The following is a 26,912-nucleotide window of genomic DNA, read 5'->3' as shown; positions in this document are numbered from 1 at the left end:
GAAGGAGAGGAGGCTGAGGGAAGCCTGAAAGAGCCGAGTGTCATCAGCATAGCACTGAAAGTTAGAAGAGCAGGTGGAAATCAGATGGGCCAAAGGGACCAGATAGACATTGAAGAGCCAGGGTGAGAAGCGGTGGCGGAGAGAAAGGACCCAAGTTGGATCTGGATTGGGTCGGTCCAGGGAAAGGAGGTCAGCCACGCCAGAATCTAATCCACAACGCTCAGGTTCTCATGGAGTTGATTGATCAGGGTGGCGTGATTGACCGGATCAAAAGCAGAGGAAAGGTCAAGGAGGATAAGGACAGAGGGAGAGCGCTGGAATCAAGATTTGACAGTAGATCTTTACAGGTGTATAGGAGAGCAGTTTCCATGCATCTTGCTGCTCTGAAGTCAGACTGAGGGTCATGGAGACTAACAACAGATTCAGTGTGAAGAGTAAGCTGGGAGATTGACAGATTTACCAGGAGTTTGCCTAGGAAAGGAGTGAGAAAGCAGCGGATAGTTTTCAGGAAAGGTAGGATTGGCAGAAGGCTTTTTTTAAGAGGGGGCGCACAAGTAAGTGCTTGAGGAGAGAGGGGAAGATCCAATGGAGGACAAATGATTACAGAAATCCGCCAAGGCTGGTGCGAGGGGAAATATGTCCGTAATAGTTCTGGAGGAGCACGGGAGCACCTGTTTGGATGACACTTTCATAGATCGGACTTGTCTGGAAACATCATCGGGTGTTGTCGGAGAGAAGGAGGAGAAAGGAAGGGGAGAGGGAGAGGTGGCCAACGGGGGCCTGCGAGAGGTAGAGGGAGAGAGGAGGAGGAAAGTGAGGACAGGATGTCCTGAGTTTTAGTGGTAAGGTGAGACGCCAGGGCCATACAGCTGGGAGGGAACAAGACAGGCCAGGTGGAGACTACAGCAGGATTGGCCAGCTCCTTGCAGATTTTAAAGATTCGAGCAGTGTTGTTTAAGGATGCCGAGATGCAGGCTTGGATATGGACCCTCTTCTTGGAGAAGAAAGAGTCTCTGTTATTGACTTTGGAGTAGGCGATGCGCCAGCCTAGGTCATTTATTACCCCATTTAACATCCCGTAAGGGCTTCCCATTGGGCCTGGTTTTACTGCTTTAAAAATATGTTATATTCATCATGAATCAGAGGGTCTTTTAACCATACCTTTTGCAAATTTATCAAGTGAAATCCCCCCCAGTACATCCAAATTGGAACCTGGCCATAAAAGATGATTGTAACCCCAGGAGTTCCAAGAGGCAATCTTTAAAAGAAAATTCTACAGCTGGAATCTCGTGCCTCCTTCTGTTTGATCTTTTGCTAAACATCCAGGTATCCATCGCCAATCTTCCTCTTTAGAACAAAGTGAACCACTGATATGCAGTAAAACTGCATATCTGTTCAATTATTTTCCAGTTTAACTCTTTTTCCCCTCCATACCAACCCAACTATCCCTTACTTTCACCTGTCTAACCGTAGGGGACCACTTGAAGAGGTCATGTCTCATGACTAATAAAGCCTCAGCCGCATGCAGGAGAAGTTCATTAATAAGATTTCAATTTCACATGCAGGAACACAATATCTGTTTGCTTGAGATCTGGAAAAATCAACCAAAACTATGTCTCTTGACTATATATTTCTTAATGAAGGAATATTCACTAGGAGATCCAAAATATTTGCTCTAGTCAAGAGAACCTGGCAATTAGAAGATAAAATCAATTCCAACACAAAGATTCCAAACGCAACATCCTGGTCCAGTGGAGTATAGTCCGGGCTAGAACAATCCCCATTAGACTTCTTAATATAAGATTTTGTAGACAGGACTTGCTTTTCCTAAGGATGCTAGAGGACTTTATGAATAGTTATTGCATTAGCTAACATAGAAGCCATAGTCAGTCCCTCTGAAAGAAGAAGAAATGCATCTAATGAGTCCCTTCCGACCCCTCCAGTGAAGGTTTGCTCAACACGGTCATCTTCATGTATAGAAGCGCTGGAAAGACTCTCGACTGGGTCCTGCACACTTGACCTACACAAAAAAGGAATTATCTTGCCTCGTTTTTGATTTGCAGGTTTCCTTAATCCCAGAACTATGGGGTGAAGAGACAACCCGCAACAGAAAAACATACCACTGTTAAATTTAAATATTTCAACAATCTTAATTTAGATCTGATTCACTGTGGGTGGGAATTTTACATTAATTGTCCCGCTTACCATCATTTGGTCCAAGAAACACTCTTATTTTTTATTATTCATATGCCATAGTTTGATTTAAACCATGTAGAGAAGGTAAAACAATGTTAAGCAGAAAGTAAACAAGGAATTAATTAGTACATGAACCAATATTTCAAAAAACATGAAAATCAACCAAGGAGCAAATCCTTCAAGCTATTAGTATGGTGAGAAAGAAGAGTAAAAGAGTTAAATGAAAATTGAGGCCCGTAGAGGGTAATAGAGGTTAAAGAAAAATCATGTTTGTGAAGTAGGTCAATAATATTATTCCTTATTAACACTCAATCATAGGTCATGAAATCAATGAAAAATAGACATCTTCAAAGGTTCAACACTAAATCACCTTTGGGAAGCAATTCTATGATTGTTTCCCCTAGCCCAAATCCTATTTGGAAAGTGGTACTGAAATTATTTCTCCTAGAGTCATACACCCTATGAGTTATTTCATTGTTAACATGGCGTGGAACTGCATTGGGTTTTGTATCAACGATTTGCATCTCCTAGGAAGTGTAGAAGAACATTAGTTATTGTCACTCAGCATCGGACTAATCGTCAAACTTGATAGACTAGCTTGGTAAGGTTAGCTGGGGTAGGTTGTGGGTCTACCAGAACAAGTCACGTTTCGGCTGCATTCTTGGTAATGGGCTGCTGTTACGCTCACCTGGCTCCCACAGAGGCGTCGATCGGAACTGAACAGCTACGGTCTCCACCAATGTGACGCGTAGGGCTGAGATGACAGACTGGACTGGCCCACCTAGCTTCGTTTGCTTGGCCCGTAGGAATATTCTTCTGCAAATGGAGAAAGGGAATACACCACCCGTGGAGTGGAGCGCAAATTCCCCCACCCCCGCTGTTCTTCCCACAGATCACCTTTGATGTCTCCTCTTATAGTCTCACCTGATGGTTTGAAAAGATGAGCTCTCCATCCTGCATTGAGCGCAGGGGCGCGTTGATAACCAGTTGCTTCACTGACTCTAAGGAATTGGTGAGTTCCAGAACAATATTGACGCCGAGATTCCTGGCAAGACGCCGTAAGTATAAAGTTCGTAAGAGTTCAAATGCCTGACTTTCACTCTTGTCCGATTCCTTGCAGGTTGCAGCTTGCTCCTAATGAAGAGTTCCTTGTGGCAACCGGTAGTATTCTGGTAAGGATTTGTATTTTCCAACACAGTTTGATAAAATAATGTCAATATGTAACCTGTTGCTTTCTCCCTTATTCAGGCGCTCAGAGAAAGTATGAAGTCTTGGGGAATAATACCTCTGGCGGTAAAATCAGGTAAGTCTATTGTGGTGAGGAGGGTTCCCCTTGTTAATCCCTTTGTTTCACCTTGCTGTCCTTTTGTTTCCCCTTAGGGGCCAGGGTTCGGCGAAGATGCAGTGGAAGCTGCGCCGACACGTGAAGAGGAATAGTACCCCCGGTGGTAGAATCAGGTAAGTCTATGGGAGGGTAACTAATATTCCTCTGTGTATACCCTTGCCTCACCTTGCTGTTCTTGTCTTCTCCTTAGGTGCCGGAGTGCGGCGGGAACACACAGGAGGATGCGGTGGAATATGAAGATGCTGCGAAGGCCAGTGAGATTAGCGCGGCGCTGCAGCAGGCGAGGCGACGCGCATAAAATAACTTCTTTCTTCCAGCTCGAAGGCGCGATGGATAGGGAATTCAGGTAAGGATTAAAGGTATTGCTCTTGTTCTAACCTTTTCTCCTTCTTTCTCCCTTTTTCTAGGAGCTCCAAACTCGAGGTGGGCGTGGCAGAAGGCTGGATGCAGACTTGCAGGCACGGTGAGCGTTACGCTGCTGGATGCAGAATAACGCGAAGCGTGTGCTGCTCTTCGGGCGTGGTTTAAATAGCCCCCAAAGTAGTCCCAGGTAAGTATTCCTCCCCAGCCCCGCCCGAGTAAAAAATAGTCCCCAAGTAAAGTAGTCCCTTTCAAGCCTCTTTTGGCTTGGAGCTCTTGCAGCATGATCTGCATCAGGTAAGTTTGCAGCATGGTCTGCATCAGGTAAGTTTTAATCTACGAGCCTGGCGTCTATGGCGCCAGGACTGACTCTCCATATGAGCCTGGCGCCATAGGCGCCAGGACTGGACCCAAATAGCCCCTAGCAGGGGTTGTTGGGTTTGCTTAGGATAACTTGATGCCTGCTTCCGGGGTTGCTGGACGTGGTCTGGGTCCCCGGGGGTAGGCATCATGACAGCTGCCTTCCTCAGGGCATAAGTTAAGGACTCTTAAAAAACAGATATGTGTTAGGAGTGTCCGGACCGATGATGGGAGAATTGTAAATTGCAATGCCTCTCGCAAAACCCCCAGGGTATTACTTACCCTATGGTTATAACTACTGATGAGATGACCCACCTCTCCCAGGAGTCTTAATTTATCAAGCGCCTCATCCTTCCAATTGATATCCACCTCCTTATTCCCCCCTTGAGGAGACATTTGTTGAGTTATAATTTTCGAACGAACTTCTGAGAGCCACAATTTTTCTTAGAGTTTACAGATTTAATGTTTTTAGACTTCTTGGGGATTGGGTCACTTCTTATATCACATAGCATTGGCCCGACAGACTGCTCTATTTGAGCTTTTAAATTCCTCCTTTTCTTTTTCCTCAGGCCTCTTAACTGTAAAGCGGTTTATTCTATCCTCCTCAATTGCCACAGGAACCTCTTGGGAGACTAGCAAGCTTCCCTAGACTGCGCTCCCCTCAGAGGAAGATACAAGAGCAACATTGTCCATAGCTTGCGGATCGGTTTCTACAACAATCATCGAGGGAGTAACCTCATGTCTTTACACCACCATTTCATGCACTTCATCAGTAGAGGAAATAAAAAAGGAACCAAGGCCCCTCTCAAATGAGGATTACTCATATGCACTGATAAACCATCGATGCCACCAATTCTATTGGGTAAGGGTGTGACAAAACCCTCCACAAACACGTCTTGGAATTCAGTTCTTTTAGAGCTGCCTGGACTTTACTTACCTCATAATTTATGTTATCAGAGCCTCTATCAAGAGAGTACAGAATGTGTGACAAAGTAGGAATTACTTCATCAACAGGGTCTACTAGATTTTCAAATAGACCCATGGATGTTCTAACAAATTTCCTTTTCTTCTCTTGAGAGTCTCTCAGATAAAGTTGAGGCATCCTCAGATCTCAAAGGGACAGGACTGCTACTGAGCACTTGTGTATGTCTACCAAAAGGATCCAATGATTTTTCAGCAGTTTTCTCGTTAGATGTGGAGTTCTATACAGAACAACTTTTTCCTCATCATCCAGCAATGGACTTGAATTGGGTCTTAAATCTAAAGATGGCCGAACCCTTTTAGCCAGCGCCTGAGATACAAGAGCCAGGACATACACATTGTAAATTAAGCCTATATTGGCATGCTGCTCCAAGCCTTCCGTGTCGATAGGTTCAAGAGAAAATGAGGACCTCCCTACAGGTTCCTCTGTACCATTATTAATGACTGCTTCTGCAGCCTAGGACTTACTTGCAGTCAAAGAAAAGTAACGAGTCACTTTGTTTAAGTCACCACACTCTGTGATAGCTGATCAAGATTTGCTGCGAGACAACCCATAGCAGCAGACGCAAGGCCCCCGGGGAGTTTTATCCCAGAGGCGACTTCCCCAACATCATTGTGTGGCCGTGTAACAACTTTTCTTCTTAATGCATACATTACCCTGACAATTGCTTGAATAATTCCTGATATATTTACCAAAAGGAAATCCTTTCTGCAACATAGATCACAGCTGACGTAATTGCACTTCCCCGAACTAAAATAATAATATGCAGCATCAAATCTACTAACTCTGCGCAAGGCAAAGCCTCCAGCCGCTAAAGTCACTACCCTGCACTGATACAGGATGCAAGAGTGCAGAGACGCTTCCCCCACTTACTCCACAGCTTCGTTCAGCTACTGTCACTTAAACACTTTCCAAGCCTCAGCCACCCACCATCCAGAGGGTATAGTGGGTATAGACTCCCCAAAGGAGGCTGACCCTGCCGTTCACATGGCAGCCAACACCAAGATTGCTGCCACTGCAGAGAGGGCAGGAGCAGAGCAACTGCAGAAGCTGTGAAGAACTGTGCACCACAGAGACCACGAAGACAACTGTTAGATGTTTCCCAACAGTTGCAGTGACCCTCCCTCCCAACCCAGTGTCTCCTCAGCAGTGATTTCCTGCACTCACCGCACGGGTCGAACACAGGAAAGTTGGCTAGTCAGGAGGAACTCCCTTGAGCGTGGTCCATACAGTCACCAACACTCCAGTGTTCCAGAGCAATTTGAGGCCAAGTAGCCAGCAGGCACGCATCAGCAACATAGCTCCAGCACACAGCACAGACTGCTCGTCACCATCTTCGCTGTCAATTTCTGTTTGAGGAAAGCACCTCAGTACGTTAGGAACGTTGGGTCATCAAACCGCACTGAAACAAGCCACTTCCGACAATCCCCCCTTTTGGGACAACATATGAAGCTTGGTGTTGCCCTGCGATGCAACTCTCTCAAGATGTGTAGCACACAGGTGGCCAGCAACAAGCATGCAAATACTGTACTTGGCTTGTGTGGCAGAAAAAGTACTGAACGATCATTTTCTACTGAACTAGAGCAATACCATTGCATTGGTCTAAAGCACAGTTGCATAATCCAGACGGCTGGCACCAACATGGTTGGAAACACACAGAGAACAAGATATCATTCACACCATCCAACAAGAACGCTCATCAGACATCACGCAGCATTAGACAAACACAATCAAAGGAGATGGCATTAACTTTGCAAAGCCCCATTATCAGTACACGGTTCGCTGGGGCAACACTATAATAGCCTAAAGACACATGTGCTGAATGCATTCCCTCTTACACATCCAGACAGTCCACCATCTACGAGAATTGATTCACCATCAACCAGCCATGCCATTTCCAAGAGGGTTGAGGCAATGAACCACTGCTGGGATTCATTAAAGCCCACAGTGAAAAGGAAGCAGCAAAAGGAATAAAGCCATCCTGTATGATGCCAACTCTTCCAGAGGTGATCGATGAGAACACATCCTGCTCAGTCAGAAGTGCAGCACCTAGTCTAAGTTCGGTGGAGGGACACTCATGGAGACAGGTCTCGGGTGTGTGACAGGCTGATCAACAGGTCACCACAGTCTAGTCGTATTTTTACACCGGACCACGGTCCAGCTCTTCCAACAGATGCACTGAGCGCACAGGAACAGCAAATGGCATAACATTGTAAACTCGCCACATCCATCATGACTGCAGTACCATAGCTAAGGTGCTCATCCTACAGCAGGAGCAGCAGTTCTGCTTCCTGCTCAAATAGCATCAGGGCGTGCAGATTTTCCAATGGCAAGACAGTTTATGTTGTTAACTGCTTCAGCTATACAGGGGAGAGCATTTATTTTGCAGTGCATGCTGCAGAAGAAGATCAAGAACTGCCCCATAACTAGAAGCACTTCACCACCATCATTGTGAAACATGACCTCCACACTGATATACCATCACCAAAAGAATGCGAACTAACTAGTAGAATGTTTCTTTCTAATTACTTCTATTATGGTTTCTTTGTTCGCAACATCATGCTACACCCTTGACTACTTTTGACTGAGTTTTATAGTTGTACATGGATTTAATACTTGTCCTCCATGATGCAGGCATGCCTCCCAAATGTACGACTACGCTAGAATAGCTTAAGTCTTTTCTAAACTAAGAATTGTCATCTCTTTTTTGCTACCGACAAAACGGAAAAAAAGAACAACATTGGTGTTGTTGGTGTGACCTGGACCACTAAATAATTTAAGTCCTGTAAGGAAGCATGGCTCTGTTCAAAAAAGGTCCATCTAATTACTGTCTGTCGGTTGAAACGTGGACTTTGTACTGGGTTTACTGGTCTTATTTTATTTCCTTGCACAGAATCCTACCCACTGAGAAATAAAGGAATGGACCACTTAATAAAAGATCCTTTGGATGCCACAGATTTGCCCATTGGGGAATCATCTATATTTTAACAAAAGAACAAAACGTCTCCTTTCTCTTGATACCGAACATGAAAAAAACAGTACACTAGCGGACATTGCATCATTTTTATCTGAATCCCCAGGTAATTTCACCCACGATGGATTATATTTTCATTACAATAAACATCGGTTTTAAAAACATACTCTGTTGGCAGGTTCATTTATTTGGGGATGCTACGTCCATAACTGATGTAGAGAACACACATTTTAATTTGGTTTAAGGACAGGCATTATTTCAATACATAAAAAGGCTGCAAGTAACAGAAATACCATCTATTCCTAGATCCAAATGAATGCCTTCCTCGGCCCACCTCTGTTGGTATGGGGTGGGATACCATGTCAGGTAAACCTCTTGCCAAGGACTGCTATAGTCGAGTGGGATGTGGCTTTCTGAGTATTCAAGATTACCTCACTTTAGTGAACCAAGCTCCTGTGAATGGGTTGCATGTCTTGTAGGGTGTGTTCAAGGTCTGATGTGATTCACCATAAATACTGTCCTTCCAGTTATGTTAAAATTGTCACCTGAATGTAACCCCACCGATTGTTGATTTAATTTACAAGTAGGTCCTTTGGCTTTCGCTCATGTGCACCTTTCACACGTTTTGGCATAGGACATTTTCCACATAGGAAACTTGTAATTGGACCAGTCTAAATACGCAACCAAGTCTCATATTTCTGTTACTCATCAAAACTACTACGTCAATGTACCCCAAAATGTCTGCTATACTTTGTTGATGCAGAAATAGCATGCAACACATGTAAAGTTTATTTCCTAACGCTGAGAAAAATATGTAGCTTACAATACAAATTAATGTTTAAGAAAAAGCATCTGGAATATATATATATGTTTTAAATATGCAATGCTGTACCTGGTTGGAGCTTTCTTCATGTGTTCCCCAATGAATGTTGCATTAGTCATACTCATCAAAGTATTGGCCAAGGAGATGAGGGAGAGAAGATGCTGAGTGGTGACGGCACGTGACACCCCATATGTCCCCTTTCCCAGTCCTTCTGTGATGGACATTTTCCGTCCCATTTCTACTCCACCACCAGGTGTTTTCGTGATGGAATGACTAAATCCAGGCAGCATTAGTGACATATGGCCTCCTCTAGAGAGCAGACCAAAGGAAACTGGGCAGTGTGGCTTGAGCATCCCAAGACGCTCCAGGCAGACCTCGTCGAGCATGCCATTCAAGCCCCAAGCATGAAGGCAAGACATGAAGAGCTTTGCAGTGTCCATGGTCAGATTATACTCCAGTAAAGTTAATGGTTTTGATTTGCTGGAGCGGTACTCTGGGTCACTCTCCTCCCTCTTCTGCCTCATTGTCTCTTCATCCTCGTCCTCATCATCGAGGAGATGCTCCTTAATGTTCTCTTTGATTGTTTCTTTGACCTGCTGGAAGAGAACTGCCGCTCGTTTGCCAGCCAGAAAAGAGCTGCTTTTGTCAACAGCGCCAGAGGCCTTGTGCAAGCTCTCTGGGGAAGTAAGTGTAGTATTGGGCCTGGAGGCTTCTTCTGTCAGTAGTTGGATAATCAAAGCTTCCACATCAAAGAAAAGTAGGTGTATATCAGGATCGGTTAAATTTGTCTTTATTGCTTGAACCATGAGGGAGTTATGAGAATATTTGGGTAGATTACCCTGCAAAATTTAAATATAATAATGTATGTTAGTTACTTTGTTGGTCGGCATTCCTCTTTTTATTTTTACATACTTCGTTGATAAATGCAATTGCATGCAACAGGTCAACACTTTTATAAGAAAGCCTTCAAATCATGCTTTACCACAACATTTAAAACATGTTTCTTTCTTTAATGATCCCACAGATTGTTTACTAGAAAACTAAAGGATATGCACCTCAGAGTCCTGTTTATTTATTTTGCTATTTGTAAGGCGCACCAAACCGGTAGGCATCTGGGCGCTTATCTTACATACCGGTGAGGTACATTCATGTCTTAGTTTCAGAAAAAACATAGTACAAGGTTATTGGCATATGGATCAGTAGGGTAGTTACAGAGTTGCATATGCGGATATCCAGACAATACTGTTGGTTTTGATATACACTTAGTTTCCCCTGCAGATCTCTTGAAATACCCCGGCTGTCATGATGGGACCCTTGAAATGTTTTCATGATCTTAAAGATGCTGGGGGGTACCATTTATCTACCTGGGGGCCGCACAGATGTCAGATGACACTATCGAGAAACGAGAACACCACAGTGAATACATACCACCAGCCCCACTCAGGCCCAACATTTATCAAAAACAGAAGTAGGAACTGTGATGAACCTAAAGGTATCACACCCCTTTGTGTAAGCAAACGAACAAAACACCAATGTTGGCAAAAGGGCATATCCAGAAGGTTTTGTCCACATCCCCTTCTCTGAAGTCTGATGTAACACGTCAATCAATGTATTCCAATAAACAAACACCTCCACTAGGAATAACTAGTACAGAGACACGGAGGTCACAGAAGGAGGCACAGAACTTCTGGCAACTTTCTAGTTGCTTTTTGATAAGGGAGCCTGACCCAATAATAAAAAGAGACAAAAGACAAGAACACAAAGATCGTAGTAGCAGCTGTCGTAGTAGTTGTGACAGCAGAGTTGGAAACAATAGCAGATGGACCCGTAGGAGTTGTGGAAAGTAAGCGACAAGATGAAGTGAAACATGGAAGACTGGTAGCCAGCAAGTTAAAGGTTGGCCAGAAAACCCGTATGCATCACCGGAGGTCAGAGGAGGAAACAAGTGTTTATTTTCCTCAGGCAGTCGATTCATCAACAGGGAAAGCCAGAGGAGGGACTTTGCCGGGAGCTACAGGGAAAGCATTGAACAAGCATGGCAAAGTCATATCAGCACCTCGCCTGGTTGGGAGGCGGAGCGCTGGTGTTCGAACACAGGCGGCATTTCGCAAAAGGAATTAGCAGCAGCCTCGCCGGCAGCCGCAAAACTGACTGCGAAAGCGGTTGGCATTCATTGCCTTGCCCGGGCTAATCCACAGTGGCCCAGGATGATGGAAGACGCAGCAAGAAATACAGAGCATCACCGTCTAGGGAATAGGGTTGCATTGAGACACCATCAGCCTGATGCAGAGCACCGGAGTGTCACGGTTCCTGTGGCCTTGAACAACAGAGGCGAGTGGAGGCGTTGTGGGAACGAGACAGTGTGTTGCAGCCAATCGGACCCTAGGATCTCAGAACTGCTGACTGCAAAGCCATTCATCCGGCATGCTCAGAAATACAGTATTTCTCGAGGGAGAGGGGCTCCGTAACAAAGAGAAGACGATGGTTGAACTACTAAGAACGGACAAGGAGAATACTCATACCAAATATCAAACAAAGGGAATCCTGACAGTGCTAAGAAAGGGGTAAGACAATCTATTATAAAGCCCTAATAAAGGAAAGACATAACTGGAAAATTAAAGAACGCTATTTTTCCTCGTCCCAGTACATGGGGAGAACAAGGGACATACTTGGCAGATTAGTGAACCAAGAGTGTCTGATGGATGAGTTTAGTAGACAGACATTGGCAGGAGAGTATACCAAGCCTGTTAGAGACGGGGAGAACATTAAAGTGGTAATTGCTCATAGTTGGCAAATCTGAGGAAAGACCAGTGGAAGTGGATTGTCCCCCTTGGCATTCACAGATCCACTTGAAGGGAAGGAAGGTATATTCCCCAATAGGAACTGTGTTTTGGGAATGCTGGAATTGCTACGTTACAGATTGGAAAATATGTGCAAGAGAAGCGAGGAAGGCTGCAGCAGGGCAGCCAATAGACACTTTTCTATTCCCTTGTAGTATGTTTTGCAGCACTTGGCGTGTGAGGGTCAGAATAGGTTTTGGACACAGAATAGTTAACATTATTTTGGACATCCTGACAATGACTGTCCCATTAGTTCATTTTGTTGAGGTAGGGAAACCCCTCAGATTTGGGGCTAGTGAGGCATTTTTCCAATCCCTTTTTTTATTGTATATGGTTTAAATGAAACCTTTACGTGTAGTCATAAAAAACATACAAAGCAAGATAAAACAACAAACACAAATAAGCAAAATTAACAAATACATTTATAGACACATGGATTAAATAATGTCACCTTGCATAGCAAAACTTTCAAAATTAAAACTTTTAAGGATCCCTAAATCAAGATCTTCATTACAGTAAAGCATCTTATTAAATGGACACAATTGAATTAATATCTACGAGGGTAAACCCATCGGTTTTTACAGCAGGTTAAGGCTTTTGATGAAGCCAGATACTGATAAGCCTTCATCTACATTCAGAATATTTCAACATCATTTCCAGATGGCTTCCTCACTACAGCCTACTTGATATTTTAAAAAGGGAGCCATATGTATGGACCTTTTTGGAGTAAATGCTGCGCATTCGAGAACTAAATGCTTTATTGTTTCCAAGTCAGTATTACAGAATTTGCAGCTACTCAAAATCTGTGATTAAGCTTCTCCTGAGCAAGATCTCCTTAGTCGGGAGCAAGTTCCAACGAAGCCTAAATAACAACCCCCTATGGTAGCGACTGAGAAATTGGGAATTTATGCTTCCGGGATGAATGTATCATAGATGCGTAAGAATGGAAAGCATCAGTTGTTAGTGCTCAATCAGAGTCGAACACGGCCCTTTTGGTCTTCAATGGGTTGTTAGAGTCTCCAAATCTGAACCAATTCTTAGAAGGATTACTTCACATCTACTCCTTAGCAGGGCCAAATAGTTGGAAATGCCTTAGGGCTCGATTCTGCAATTGATAGCAGCACCAAGGGTCTGATAGAGGGAATCAGGATAGGTACGGCTAGGTTTGAGAATATCAAAAGTCGCCACTCTACCGAAGCCCTTAAAGGAGTGACCCAGAGTTCAAACCTGATCGCCGCCAGAGGTACAGCATTCGGGATGCCCAGGATCTTTCTCCACAGCCTCCCCTCAATCATATCTTGTGTTTTATATATTGGGTCATTTTGAAGTTCATGGCGATAAATTACTTTGGGAAAATATTACCTACGTAAAACATGAGGGTGGGCTTTGTTGAAAATCTGCCAAATTTGCTGTCAACTTTCATGATCTGAAATTGAAGATGTGTTGCCTTTTGCAGCAGGATATCCGTACTGGTTTTTAGGCCTTTGTGGACCCCAAAGTAGAACCCCAAATGTACAACGCAGACTATTTTTGATGGTTTCACCTACAACGTCCCAAGAGGTATTACTGCTCTTCTGCCTTGTCATAGAAAATGCCAAGATTTTAGTCTTCCTACGGTTGATAATTAGTCCATTATCCTTGGCATACCCAGCAAAAGCCTTTAACGATCTCTGTAGGCCGACCCTAGCTTGATCAAACATCAAGAAGTCGTCTGTGTAAGCCAGCCATGCTATCTTCGACAGGCCACCTTCCCCAAACAGTCAGCAACGTCAGACGTATACTGATTGAAGAGCCAGGGAGTCAGCACGCATCCTTGCCTTTCTCCTTGTGAGATCGCCTTTTTGGTTAAGCCGTATCTGCATTCCACAAATTTCATAGACCCCATTTACCAGCCTCAAGAGTCTTACATGCATACCCCTATCCAGCCAGTTTGGCCCATAGCCGCTTCCGATCAACGCAATCAAAAGCAGCCGATAGATCGACTGAGGCCATATAAGTGCAGCCCTTGGGCATCAGCTAGGCTGCTTCTTGGATACATTTAGCTGCTAGGTTATTAAAGTTGGTGGAATGGCCCTTGCAGAAGCCTGTCTGCTGTTTAAGCAATGACCTGGCGTCGCCCATTACTCCAGATGGTCAGGAGAAATGCAGAGAAAAGCTTTCAATCTGCGTCTATTAAGGAGATTGGCTGATCGTGTTTAGGCTCGGACCTACTACCTCATTTAAAGACCAGAACCACATGCGCAGTACTCCATGTAGCAGATGTAACTCCAGTGTGGATGATGTTGCCAAATTGAAGATAAAGCAGGTTGGCCCAAGGGAAATAATCAGCCTTAAAAGTATCGTTAGTTAGGCCATACGTGCAGGGTGCACAAGACTTTTCACATCTTTTTAGAAGGGAGTGGATGGTTTTGATGTCCAGATACGGCTGCCATGTGTGCTTAGAAGGAGAGAGGTTCAAGCCTGGATCTTCCCCAATATTACTAATGGGAGTCTGAAATAGATTTCCAAAGAAAGAGATCCATTCCATCTCCGAGATTGGATTTAATTGTGTAATAACAACAATGGGATCCTGGCCATTAAGTAGTGACCAGAAGGCACCCACACGGGAGGTAATCAGCAGCCTAAGCATGTCTGATTTCCCTCCTCATGTTAGCTTTAGCTATAGCTAGATCTTTATTGTGGCAGTGTAGGGGTCTAAATGGTCGACTTGGCTTAAAACTGCGATGTGAACGCACCCCAGATACCAGATCTTAAAAAAACTCTGGATCCCTTTCACATTAAAATGATCAATTTTCCAATCCAGAGTAGTGGTATTCATGATGGCATTAAGATTTTGATTTAGAATGTGGATGTTAGGATCGGACCAGTGAATGGCATTACCAGCTGAGTTAGTAGTTCAGTGCAGCGGACGGTTGTATTCTGTAGTATTCAGTACAATATCAAAGACCACAATAAGAATAGAGCGATCACGGCAGTTTTGAAGCACAGAGTATGAAGCACAATAGTTTGACAGATTGTCATCAATATATATGTAGTCCAATAAAGAGGAGCAACTCCCTCTATGTCAAGTATGCCAATCAGTCTCAAGTTGATGACTAGATATCTTACCCACAAGAGGCTGCAAACCAAGCGCTCCAAGGCCAAGGTACCAAGTTCTTCCCGCTTGGCATTTAGGGGTCAATGGCAAAGTGTCCACTTCATAGTCACACAGTTCCCAAGCAGAGTCTTGGAACAGGCAGTTAGCATTAAAGTCACCCACTACAATGACTCTGTCGGTTGGCTGACTCGATGACCACTCAGCAATACACTCACTCACCGCCATCACAAAAAGGGTAATCGCTAAGATTATCGTATGCCAGTAAATGTTAATAAGCACAAAGTTCAATACACAATCAGAGCAAACAGCCACCCCCATTGCCCCAAGGTTTCCAAGAGATGTCCTGGTCATGCCCAGGGCGGTGTCTACTGCAATCAATACTCCTCCAGATGCTCTCCCCACCAATACTAGGTTTCGCTGATTGGGTAAACAATTGGAAATCATCCAGAACAGGGGCGCTAGTCAACCACGTCTCTTGTAGACATGTACAATTCGCTATGCAAGCGGGGTTGGTGAATAGGCTTCTACTACCACGAGTGTTCCAGGATTTAAGGCATAGAATTATCTCTTTACATTCCGTACCCAGAGGTCTCGATCGGTTATGGCACAGACTGACGTAACCACTGCCCAATCAATTTTACTCACATTCTCCCATTCGTCAACCCAACCTGTTCGTCTGGTCACATCCCCAGACGGCCGGACCACAATGCGTAAAATTTCCGAGACCCCAAGGGCCCCCCGTCCTCCAACACAATAGGACACATTTCAAAGCCAAGGTCTACAAGGCAAGATCGCTGGGAGAGGACAAGTACCTTTACCAGAGAGGAGTTAAAGTAGATAATGCTAGTATCCGGGTGTCTCCTATCAGGGAAAGCCACTCTATCAATGTCGGAAGGCAAAGGAGACACAGGCACGGGATTTCAGCAAAAATCAATAGGATATTAGATAGATTGAGGGAAACCAGAAAATTTGAGTCAAGAGCACCCGATATTTTAAGTAGGTGGTCGTTAGATGCAAACGTTCCAACAAATTGCCCACACCCGCCACCACAGTTGGATAGAGATTTGGCGGCAAATTACTTATGAATTGGGTCCAGGAGGCCAGAACCCTAGGTCTGGAGCAACAAATTTCGGAGCGACCTCGGTCACCTCATTAGTCAGGAGGCAAATGGATCTTAACAGCGAGTCCTGTCTACTCAAAAGATATAAGGTTGGTTTACAGTTGGACAGGGTCCGAACAAGCTCCCCTCTCTTCCCTCAGTTTGGTTGTCGATCAAACAGGGTCCACCAGCCCAACTGGTAGGGATAGGGGGTGGGATAAGCGATTGATTGTCCAACGTGGTTGACAACAACAGAGAAAGCTACTAGCATAGTTCCCAGTGTGCCCCACTGAAGGTAAGCATCCTAACATTGGAAGATCAGGTTCCCAAGGCCCACCCTCATACTGGTTAGAGCAGGCAGACCCATCACCCCATTTGAAGGGGGTAAGCATGCAGGCACAGGGAGTTCACAGGGACAGGGTCCGCCTGTTTGAGGAATCTGTAGTTACAGTCTGTCGTTGATGGTTCCAACGAAGCACCCTCTCCCAGGAGCGGCGGCATTTTGGTCCGAAAAAGGGGTTTGGAGTTCGATTTTATAGTACTTTGCTAAGCCCTTCACTGCATAGATCTTTTCTTGATTTAATTTGTTTCCCTTGGTTTCCCTTGGGGCAGGTTATTAGTATACAGCTCCTCACTAGCAGCCCCATAGTCCACATGTTCTTGCGCCGATAAAGAGTTCATCCGTCAGGTCAATCGTTGGAGCAGCCCTGCTGCTGCCAGGGTTCGGCAAGTGATCCGTGATAGGGCGCTGCTTTCGCACAGATGCGGAGCCGTTAGCACGGGCCTGTTCCTTATCCAATATGAGTAAAGCATCAGAAATTTCAATTATATCCTCCACTTTAGTAGGCTTCATATTTGGCCACTCAGGAGGAACTTCCAAGGCACTCAGGCCAGATCCTATAGGATGAAAGTTCAGCTGAGATGCAATAAAGTCCAGTTTTTCATTCACCTCTGACAGCAGAGAGTGTGTTGACTTTAGCTGCCCCCAGATATTGTCGTACAGAGATACAAAGGAGCTCAGAACCATGTTAAGGGCAGAAACTGTCAGATGTGTCAGGCAGATTTTTTCATCAACTTCCCTTAAAGTGTGATGCATTGCATGGTTTTCATATTGGTCACCAGTCTCGGGGGAGTAATCAGCGCTGGCCCTGGGCATGGGTCCATTGGTAAGCCTGGCATCGATGCATCGCATGTTTGTTGGATAACGCTGTCTGTATTATCAAACAGCGTAGGCCCCTGGATAGGATAATGGTCCACAGCCTGATCAGCAAATTCGATGATCCTAATATCTGTAAGGTCTCTGTGTCCACCAAGGTTATCATGTACACACATCACTGAGTGATCCAGCATCGCCTTGTCTCTAACCGGGCGAATAGGTTTCAGTTCCGTACTTGTTGCCGCCGTTTTAACAAAATAGTGGTCCAGAAAACATTGACCAGCTATAGGCAAAAAAGCAGAGTTTGAATGTGGAGTCTTGAAAGAAGATGGATGTTTAGCGAGAGTGTTCCTGTTTGTTTCAGTTTGGGCAATAGCAGGGAGCACTGCAGCCACATGAGGGAACGTGGCTGTATTAAACTGATCATCCGGGTTTAGAATTAGTTGTGGTACTATGTTTATTTCCCCACAAAGCACCTGCCGCAGCGTCTCCGAGCTGTTAGGAGGAGGCGAAAACCTACACAGCGTTGAGGACAACTCTAGGGTCTGGATAGCCTGGCTGTTACAGCCCAAAATAGAATCATTATCATCAGATCGGCCAGGGTCTGAAGGATATCAAGGCCCTTGAGGGGCTCTTGGTCTGACAAGCTACGCAAGCCCGATGGCAAGTTTTCTAGTAGATCAAGCCACTAGAGCCCATCAGGTCGCAGTAACTACTCTCGGCAAGATAGAACAACCGTGAGTAGGAAGGACGTAAATGGTAATTAAGTGAATGATCCAAGCAGGCAGAGGACACAGTTCAATGTTAGGGCAAAAAAAGCAGTCTAATAAGTTGCGTGAAACAACAAGGTTTTCAGATGGTAGATGGCCCGTGTAAGAGGGAGGTAATATCCCTGCAGTCTCTGGGTAAGTGCAGTAGAAGGAGGAAGCCTTTGGGCCAAATGCAGACATACACAACTAAACTGACTGGAATCACAGCTGAGGGGTATCCCAGATCAAAGGTAAATATTGACCTGCGGTCTCTGGGAAAACCGCTTTCAAATAGATGTGAGATGTTCGGAGTGCGTTGCTGCCGTGTGCTATCACGCAACTGTAACGGGGTCACTTACTGCTCCGGGTAGGCCGGTTGCCCACCACCTTCAGGGTCGAAGTGATGAAGCGACCGACGCCTGGGGGCCACACCACAGCCCTCAGACTGCGTATTGCAGACCGGCAACTTTACTCGCCACTTCGCTGCCCGCTTCGCGGGTCAAATCAGGTTAAGTCTGGAAAGTTGCAGGCGGAGCCTCCAGCACTGAATAGGCACAGAAGAAACACTGCTCACACAGTGACAAGGAAACAGAGAGAACTCTGCAGGCACTGCAGACTGGCCACTTTACTCACCACTATTATTTGAATTAAAGTAACTGGGCTAACAAATGACAACTAACCTTCTGTCTGTCTCTTAACTCGGAAACCTCACAGAACATTAAAAGGTAACTGGGAATATTAACAATCTGCATAGTTGGAATAAGTTTCATTAGAATCAACACAACCCTAAGGTGCATTACATTATCTGCTAATAGATACTATTTCATCAGCATATTCTTTATCGTCTTTCAAAAGGGAGTGATCAGAGTGTTCATGGTGTTAGCGGTGTGAGGCGGTGAGGTGCTGAAGTTACGAAGGAACCGCGGTTCCATCTTCCAGCAGCACAGAAGCTCACAGAGGTAAAAAGCGTGTGCGGATAATTGAATGCATTATTTGCTCTGACTGCACAATGTTCGGTATAAATATCTTTGGCGGACTGCTGTAACTTCTATGTGTGGGAGGATGTCTAATAATTCCCGGCATAATAATTCGGCCATTTGTAACTATATTATTGTAAACCTGAGTCTAAAGCCCAAACTTGTGTGACAATTGTGTGACCGTCAAGCTCACGTGGAAGTGATAGTAGGCCTTTGAGCTTCCCAGAGACCAGAAATTGATAACTGCGGCCAATTAAGTTAGTTGGGAAGTAATTGTGGGCCCAAGAACCGTTGAGCTTCCTGTGGACTAGCACGAGCTGCATGTTGCTCGCTGAATATCTTGTGAAATAGGAGACGGCAATAAGATGGTGCTGTAGGACTTAATATACCTCTTGTAAAAGTTTCAGTGAAACTGAATTGAATTCTCCAATTTGCACCTTTTTCATCACATGAACGCATTGGAGTGTAAACACCATCACGTTGCAACTGTAGCATATCGGAGAACAAACTAATGACTTTACGACATCCTATAGTGTGATATTTCAATTGGTGCAAGCTATTAGCCAATTTAGCAATCTTCAACAAGGACGAAGGCGCAAAATCTAAGGCTGCTGCCAGTTCAAACAAGGAAAAAACAGCCGATACAATCAACACTGACTGTAGCAATACTAAAAAAAAAAAAAAAAAAAGCACAAACAGAAAGGAAGAAATAAGGTTTCTCTGCTGCAAACTACACAATTACCGCCTGCAATATTGGAGGGGACATCAGGAGATCTGATTAGTTTGGCGGACACAGTGAATGAAATACCCCAAAAAAAACAACAAGAGCTTCTTAATGCAATTTGCGCGGATTTGGGTATAGCAGAGGCTAAACAACCAGCAGCAGCTAGAAGCAGTGAAAAGGTGTCTAAAACTTCACTCGAAGCTCTTGTAAGACCTCAAGTCCCTCAATCAGATGATCCGAGTATGGGGGTGAAGACGGCCACGCCAGGTGCCTCACATAGGCTTCATAGCTTTTTGAAACCAGTAGGTGCTAGTACTGTTCTAAACAACGCAATCCACACTCTAAGAAATGAACCAATTAACGCTGTTCAAAATAATATGAGTGATATAAGTTTCCTGGAAGGCGCTCGAGATTTAGGCTGTGCTGAAGAGGTGAGAAGTGAGGATACGAATATGCAACCGGTACCATCCTCCAACATGGGATACCCAGCGTCGACTCCTGCTAGTCCCCAAGGACAGTGCTATGGCAATAGTATGGCAGGATCGCCTTTTGAATTGGTGGAGTTAACGTCTTCAGGTAATTTAGCAAATGGACCGGATATGAGTAGAACTAATACACTTCACCATACGTTACGTGATGCATAAAATTCTCATCTCGTTCCATATCAACATTAAATTCCATACTGAATGCACAAGTAGTTCTGTACAATAATATCAGAGATGAAGTAAGAGCTCGCACTCTGATATTGCCGGAGCTAAATGTAAAATTGATATATTGAGCACAAGTCACTTCGACATGAAAATAACTGAAAACCCTCATGGAAAAAGCTGCGGGAACCAGTGATGAGGCAGAGTTAACGGATGCTATTTCGACAAAAGAACTTATGACAACAAAAGCATCATCCCCAAAGTTATCCAAAAAAAAGAATGGTAGAAGGAACCAACTAAAGAAAGATTCAAGAAAGTATCTAGGAGACGTGCTATGGCAGTCGTAAGTTAAAGATGCAGGAAAAAAGGTTCAAGAGTGGAGTGAAAATGGGGAAGGCCCGAGTAAAGCTAATGAAGGAAAGATAAGGGCATCATCCCCAAAGTTATCCAAAAAAAAGAATGGTAGAAGGAACCAACTAAAGAAAGATTCAAGAAAGTATCTAGGAGACGTGCTATGGCAGTCGTAAGTTAAAGATGCAGGAAAAAAGGTTCAAGAGTGGAGTGAAAATGGGGAAGGCCCGAGTAAAGCTAATGAAGGAAAGATAAGGGCAGTCAGAATCGAAAATGACTCAACCTCGAATATACACTCATCAAAAAGTTCTAAAAGTCTGACTGAAGTAGGAGAATACTTGATACCAGATGCAACCGGTACCATCCTCCAACATGGGATACCCAGCGTCGACTCCTGCTAGTCCCCAAGGACAGTGCTATGGCAATAGTATGGCAGGATCGCCTTTTGAATTGGTGGAGTTAACGTCTTCAGGTAATTTAGCAAATGGACCGGATATGAGTAGAACTAATACACTTCACCATACGTTACGTGATGCATAAAATTCTCATCTCGTTCCATATCAACATTAAATTCCATACTGAATGCACAAGTAGTTCTGTACAATAATATCAGAGATGAAGTAAGAGCTCGCACTCTGATATTGCCGGAGCTAAATGTAAAAATTGATATATTGAGCACAAGTCACTTCGACATGAAAATAACTGAAAACCCTCATGGAAAAAGCTGCGGGAACCAGTGATGAGGCAGAGTTAACGGATGCTATTTCGACAAAAGAACTTATGACAACAAAAGCATCATCCCCAAAGTTATCCAAAAAAAAGAATGGTAGAAGGAACCAACTAAAGAAAGATTCAAGAAAGTATACCAGATAGTGATAGCTCGAATCAAGCATGCAATTCGAAAAATTGAGAAAAAGGGAAGACTCTTGTCCCAGGATCAGTTCTCAACAAAGATGAATGGGTTGGAGAAAAGATCGCAAAGGGCAACACTGCTGGATAAGGAGAGACAGAATAAGGCTGGGACGACATCTAATAAGCCCGGTGAACATGTGAAGGAGAAGACTGATATGACAACAGCCAAGGAAAAATGGGCAGTATTATTCTCGACTCATACGGCTGCTCAGGGTCCGACTGTCCAAATACAGACAGGTGCTGTATCATACAAGAACAAAATCCTGGCCCTATAATGCTCTTCCATGAACAAGGCTCCATTTAGGATACAGCAATAGATACTATACCCAGGCTAGAGGAAGGCTGTAAAATGCAGGGACGGCAGCAAAGCATGGTGGGTCCATTGGACAGATTGAGAGAGCTGTTCGGTCATGCAAAGTGGTGACCAAAGAAGATATCCAACCAACCAGAAACTTTCATTCGGGACTGAAGCAGACAACCATGGTAAAAGAAGACCTTAATGAGAAGACTCATGGGATACTGTCAGGATTAGTCAGGCGAGTACAAAGGCAGCGAATATGGCAAGGGAAATGTGCACTAAATAACACAGTGAAGAGCTTCGAATTAAACTACGTGCACCCAGGAACAATGACTCATGTATGCTAGAACCCAGGAGTGCAAATAGAGTGTGACAACAAAACCAATATATGAAAAGGGATGTGGGGTAAGCACCTGACCGCGAGGAAAGTCGGCAAGCGCCTTACCCCCAATTGCTGTTACAGGTACCGACAGCGCTAAACCCACGTGGAGGGCAAGCAATGAAAGGATCTGTGAACTAACACTCTTGATGGTATTAATTAAGGGAACTAAAGAACAGTACTCACAAGGACGAGATAAACCTCTTGAATGTCAGCTAGCCCACGAATCCTGTTGATGAAACTGGGACCCAGAAAGGCTATAACAGCAATGGGAGAAGTAGGAAGGTCCAGAGGACAAGGGCTGTAGGTTGCCAGAGAGAGGTAGACTGCAGAGCAGGGGGCCCCAGAGGACAAGGGCTGAGGCAGGAAAGCAGCAGAGCGTGATCAGCTGCAATGTAGCGTGTACGCAGGGCAAGGGCGGAGACTGGAAGACAGCAGAGCGTGATCCGCTGCAGAAAACTAAATACCTAAGTGGGAATAGTGATTACAAATTAGAGAGGAAAACATAAGCATTCACACAGGAGCTAGCTACAACAGCACACCACACCTAATAATCAAATGGGAAATAAATGCAGAAGTGTAAAGGAAAACATGGAATGGATCCCAATGGAAAGCAAGGATCAGGAGCAGGGAAAAAACGAACTAACCAATGCAAACTTCTCCCTACCTCTCCAAGGAAAAGACAGGAAGCTAATCTAAGAGGAAGGCTAAGGCATACGGGTTTACAGCAGCAAAGGACAGAGTGAAAGAAATATAGAACACAGACAAACTGGGCTGCATCTAAAAAGGGAAAGCACTGAGAATTGCTGCCTGCAAACAGAGGAAGACAAAAAGGGAAATCAAGGGAGCAGAAATCAATTAGCGCATGAATCCGAAATTCAGGGCGGAGGAAACAAGAAAACAGGAACTAGGAAGTAGGTACAAAGGCAAGGAACCAGGAACCAGGGACTAGTCAAAAACAGGAACACTGCAATCGATGACCAGCGCCGGACTGAAGTAAGACTGAGGCTTTTAAAGCTGCTTAACGAGCACACGCCTCGGGTGTGCTGATTGCTGCACCTGCCGCCACAGCTGTTACCTATCCTCCACCCAACCTTGTGTTGCAAGGGTGGAGGTGGAGCAGTGGGCCAGGCATTCTGGGAAGCATAGTCATTTGGTTAAATAAGCATGCTGGCTGCCAAAAACCTGGAATGGATCCGGAAGGGAAGTAGCTGGGAAAATAGGGATTTAGCGCTCCCAAATCATCACAGCACTGTAGCATAAAGTTCGGAGGAAAAGTCCAGTAGGGAATAAACCCCAAATCATGCCCCCAAATGGTGGGAACGGGAGCGAAGGGAGCGAGTCGTGACAGTATACCCCCTCCTACGGCCGGCTTCGGGTGCCCGCCACCCGCACGAGACATCTTCTTTCCATGATGGGAGTGCTTTTTCTTTGGAGGTGGCACTGATGGTAATGGTGGCCTGTGGGCAAAGGCAGATGGACTTCCATGATAGGAGTGCTTTGTCTTTGGAGGTGGTACTGATGGAAACGGTGGCTTCTGGTGAGGAAGAGACTCATGGTTCGAAGAAAGGCATGAAGGACTTGCAGGACCAGAAGCAGAGTTGGAAGGTCCAGGAAGCTCAGTCACTGGGAGTGGACCCTTATAAGTCTTTGAGGAGGGAGGCAGGCTGGTGCAACATGCCTTAGGCAATGGTAGAAGCTCTGTTAGCCTTTCTGCCGAGAGTGGACATGCGGGAGGTGAGGAAAATGCTGGCTTCAGGAAAGGTTTATGCTCAGCCATTAGAGAAGGTGGTGGCTGAGGTAGAGGTTCAGATTTCCTTCTGTCATCCATCTGGGAAAAGGCTTTTGGTTGAAAGTGACTTAGGTTTGACTGCACATGTTCTACGCCTTGGAGACCTGAAAGTCCAATGGGTTGTACAAGGCTAGTACTCCTGGTGACAGTCGTGTAGCCACTTTGTTTCACGTGGGATACCACAGCAGGGATGTTTGGCATCCTGATAGGAGTGATAGACGCAGTACTTGGTATTTCAGGCAGACTCGCAGAAGGAGCAATAACAGACACATCTTGAACTGCAGCAGTCATTCCCTTCCTTTGGTTACTAGCACCCGACTGGTGCTTCTTGGCGGAATTCTATTGCACAAGTCCTGTAGGTAATACGCCGGTCTGCACCACCCCTTGTGCACACCCAAGTGAGTGGTTCTGACTCACCACTTGGTCCAGCTTGATGACTCTGAAGCGGGAGCTGGCAAAAGTCTCAAACTCTGATGCTGCATCCTTAGGAGGCTCTGATGCTAAAGTGAAGCAGTTGGGAGAATCGTCTTTTGGAAAAGGCAGGCATTCTGGTGCTCCTCCTGAAGCAAAAGAAAGGCAGGCTAGACGTTCATCGACTGTAAATGGTTGGGATTCAGGAGGAATCGCTGGAGCAGAAGAAAATACAGCAGAATCTGATGGTGTAGACAGGTATACCTCTGATATTGGCAGCGAGGCTATGCAGGATACAGGCGTCTCATGAACTGAAGGCAAATACTCAGTATACTCCGGGACTGAAGACATGCTCTTTTGATGGACTACCGGAGGCTCTAAAGCTGAAGGATGATCTGCAGGATGAGTCACTGTAGCTGAAGACAGGCAGGTCAGGGGAAACCTTGAGGCTGAAGGCATGCAAGCTGGAGCAATCTCGGTTGCTGGATACAAGCATGTCCAGGTCTTTGGGACTGGCTCTTGAGTAAATGGCAGACATGGCAGCGGTTCATTGGTTGAAGACAGGTGTGCCAAAGATGACTGCAGGGCTGTGGATTGAATCATAGAAGAGTCAATGGTTGTAGGAGGACCGACAGAAGTCTCAGAAGTTGACAGACCCATCGGTGGCTCAGGAATGAAGGGCACCTTTAGGGCAGTAGACTCCTTGGCACCAGTAACCAAAGACTGAGCTGTACCCTTGCAGTCCCTTTCTTTAGTGGGTGACACAGAGTCTTTTTCTTTGTAGAAGTCAAAGTCAATCAGTGGAATCACCATAGTAAAGTCTCTGTTAATCAGGATTTCGTCTATTGTCCATTCCTCTGTTTTAGCTTCTGAAAGAGGCAGATTATCAATCAACAGTTCAGGAACCGCCTGACGGTTCTTTGGTTCGGTATACTGTGGAATGAGTCCATCAGAACATGAAATCTGTACTGTCTCTGACTGTTCGTATTGATCAGAAGTGGCAGAAGGAAGAGTGAACCCAGAGGTAACATTGTTTTCCACATCAGCTCTAACATCTACTTCAGTCTCAGCAGCTGTATCAAGAGCAGGGCCTAAGCCTACGGTAGTGACTGAATCTGTGTATGCCACCATTGTGGATTGTGTTTGGAAATCAGAAGCTTGTATGTGTGCTAGCTCAGAATTATGGCAAACTGCTACACAGGGTATTTTTGGTAAAGGAGTGGCTTGTAACTCTTCAGCTAACTGCAATCCCTGATAAACAGCAGAACAATTGTTAGAACCTGTGCCTAGATTAAGCGCTGTGCTAGACGAAAGACCTTCACTCCCAATAGATCTAACATATCGACAAATATCATGGTTTACCAAAGTCTCTGCACTCAGGGGCTGAACAGTGTTCACTTCCTCCACATCAACAGATAAAGTCTGAGGTGTTTTCAGTAAAGAGTGTAAGGTTTTATTTTCCTCTTGTGCAGAAATGAGTTCTTGTCTTAACTCCTCAAGTTTAGCTCTTAGCATGCCCTGCATTAACTGTACATCACTATCAGTAGGCACAGGGGGAAGCATAGTGGCATCAGGGCTGGATCCTGCACTAGCAATCTGGATGTGCATCGATTGTACATTGTCCTCTACTGCTTGCAGGTTCTGTGATTTATAGTTTATTTTTCCAACTTGGTCTGTGTTTCCCTTAAACAAACTATTGACATTAGACCTCTTGGCATTAGGGACTACAGTATGTACCTGTGCAACGGAGTATGCGTTAGACTGAGGGTAGAAAACAGAAGTTATGCAAGAAACCCCTCCATTCTTTATGTTGGTATCATGAAACTGTTCTATCTGAGGTGAAGCACAACTGGAATCATGGGGTTCAACAACAGAGGTACTCTCGTATAATAAGTCTAACAGTGTGTTGTTTTCTGCGGCTAAGGCTTGTGCTGACATAGAATCGGGATCAAAACCAAAGATAGAACTAGGATCAGGCCATGTAGGATGTGCCATCCTATGGGAAAAATACTTTGCACATAAATGCCCATTCGTGACAAGGAGTACATTGGAGTCAGGACTAGTGATTTGATTGTCACAGGTAAATGTAGGGGAAGCTTTCTGTACAAACTTGTTAGAGGCCTTGCTGCCTTTCTTTCTTAAACTTGCCATATTCAATGGGAATTTTGGGCTGGTCATTCTGTCTGGATTAGTCAGGCGAGTACAAAGGCAGCGAATATGGCAAGGGAAATGTGCACTAAATAACACAGTGAAGAGCTTCGAATTAAACTACGTGCACCCAGGAACAATGACTCATGTATGCTAGAACCCAGGAGTGCAAATAGAGTGTGACAACAAAACCAATATATGAAAAGGGATGTGGGGTAAGCACCTGACCGCGAGGAAAGTCGGCAAGCGCCTTACCCCCAATTGCTGTTACAGGTACTGACAGCGCTAAACC

At 44.9% G+C, this 26,912-nt stretch overlaps 1 protein-coding gene across 4 annotated transcripts in view; it reads right to left on the bottom strand.

The window, feature by feature from the left end:
- The window catches only part of WDR7 (WD repeat domain 7), a 2,460,073-nt gene that overhangs the window by 1,642,233 nt on the left and 790,928 nt on the right, over positions 1 to 26,912 (bottom strand). For all 4 annotated transcript variants that reach the window (XM_069627029.1, XM_069627030.1, XM_069627031.1 and 1 more), the window contains one exon: positions 9,110 to 9,879. In XM_069627029.1, coding sequence (XP_069483130.1) covers positions 9,110 to 9,879 — 770 coding nt within the window. The remainder of the gene's footprint in view (positions 1 to 9,109; positions 9,880 to 26,912) is intronic.

Source organism: Ambystoma mexicanum, chromosome 6p, assembly GCF_040938575.1.
Source record: "Ambystoma mexicanum isolate Mex_15411 chromosome 6p, UKY_AmexF1_1, whole genome shotgun sequence".
In the NCBI taxonomy this organism is placed as follows: Eukaryota; Metazoa; Chordata; class Amphibia; order Caudata; family Ambystomatidae; genus Ambystoma; species Ambystoma mexicanum.
The sequence above is the reverse complement of the archived record's forward strand: the minus strand, read 5'-3'. Positions and strand labels throughout refer to the sequence as shown.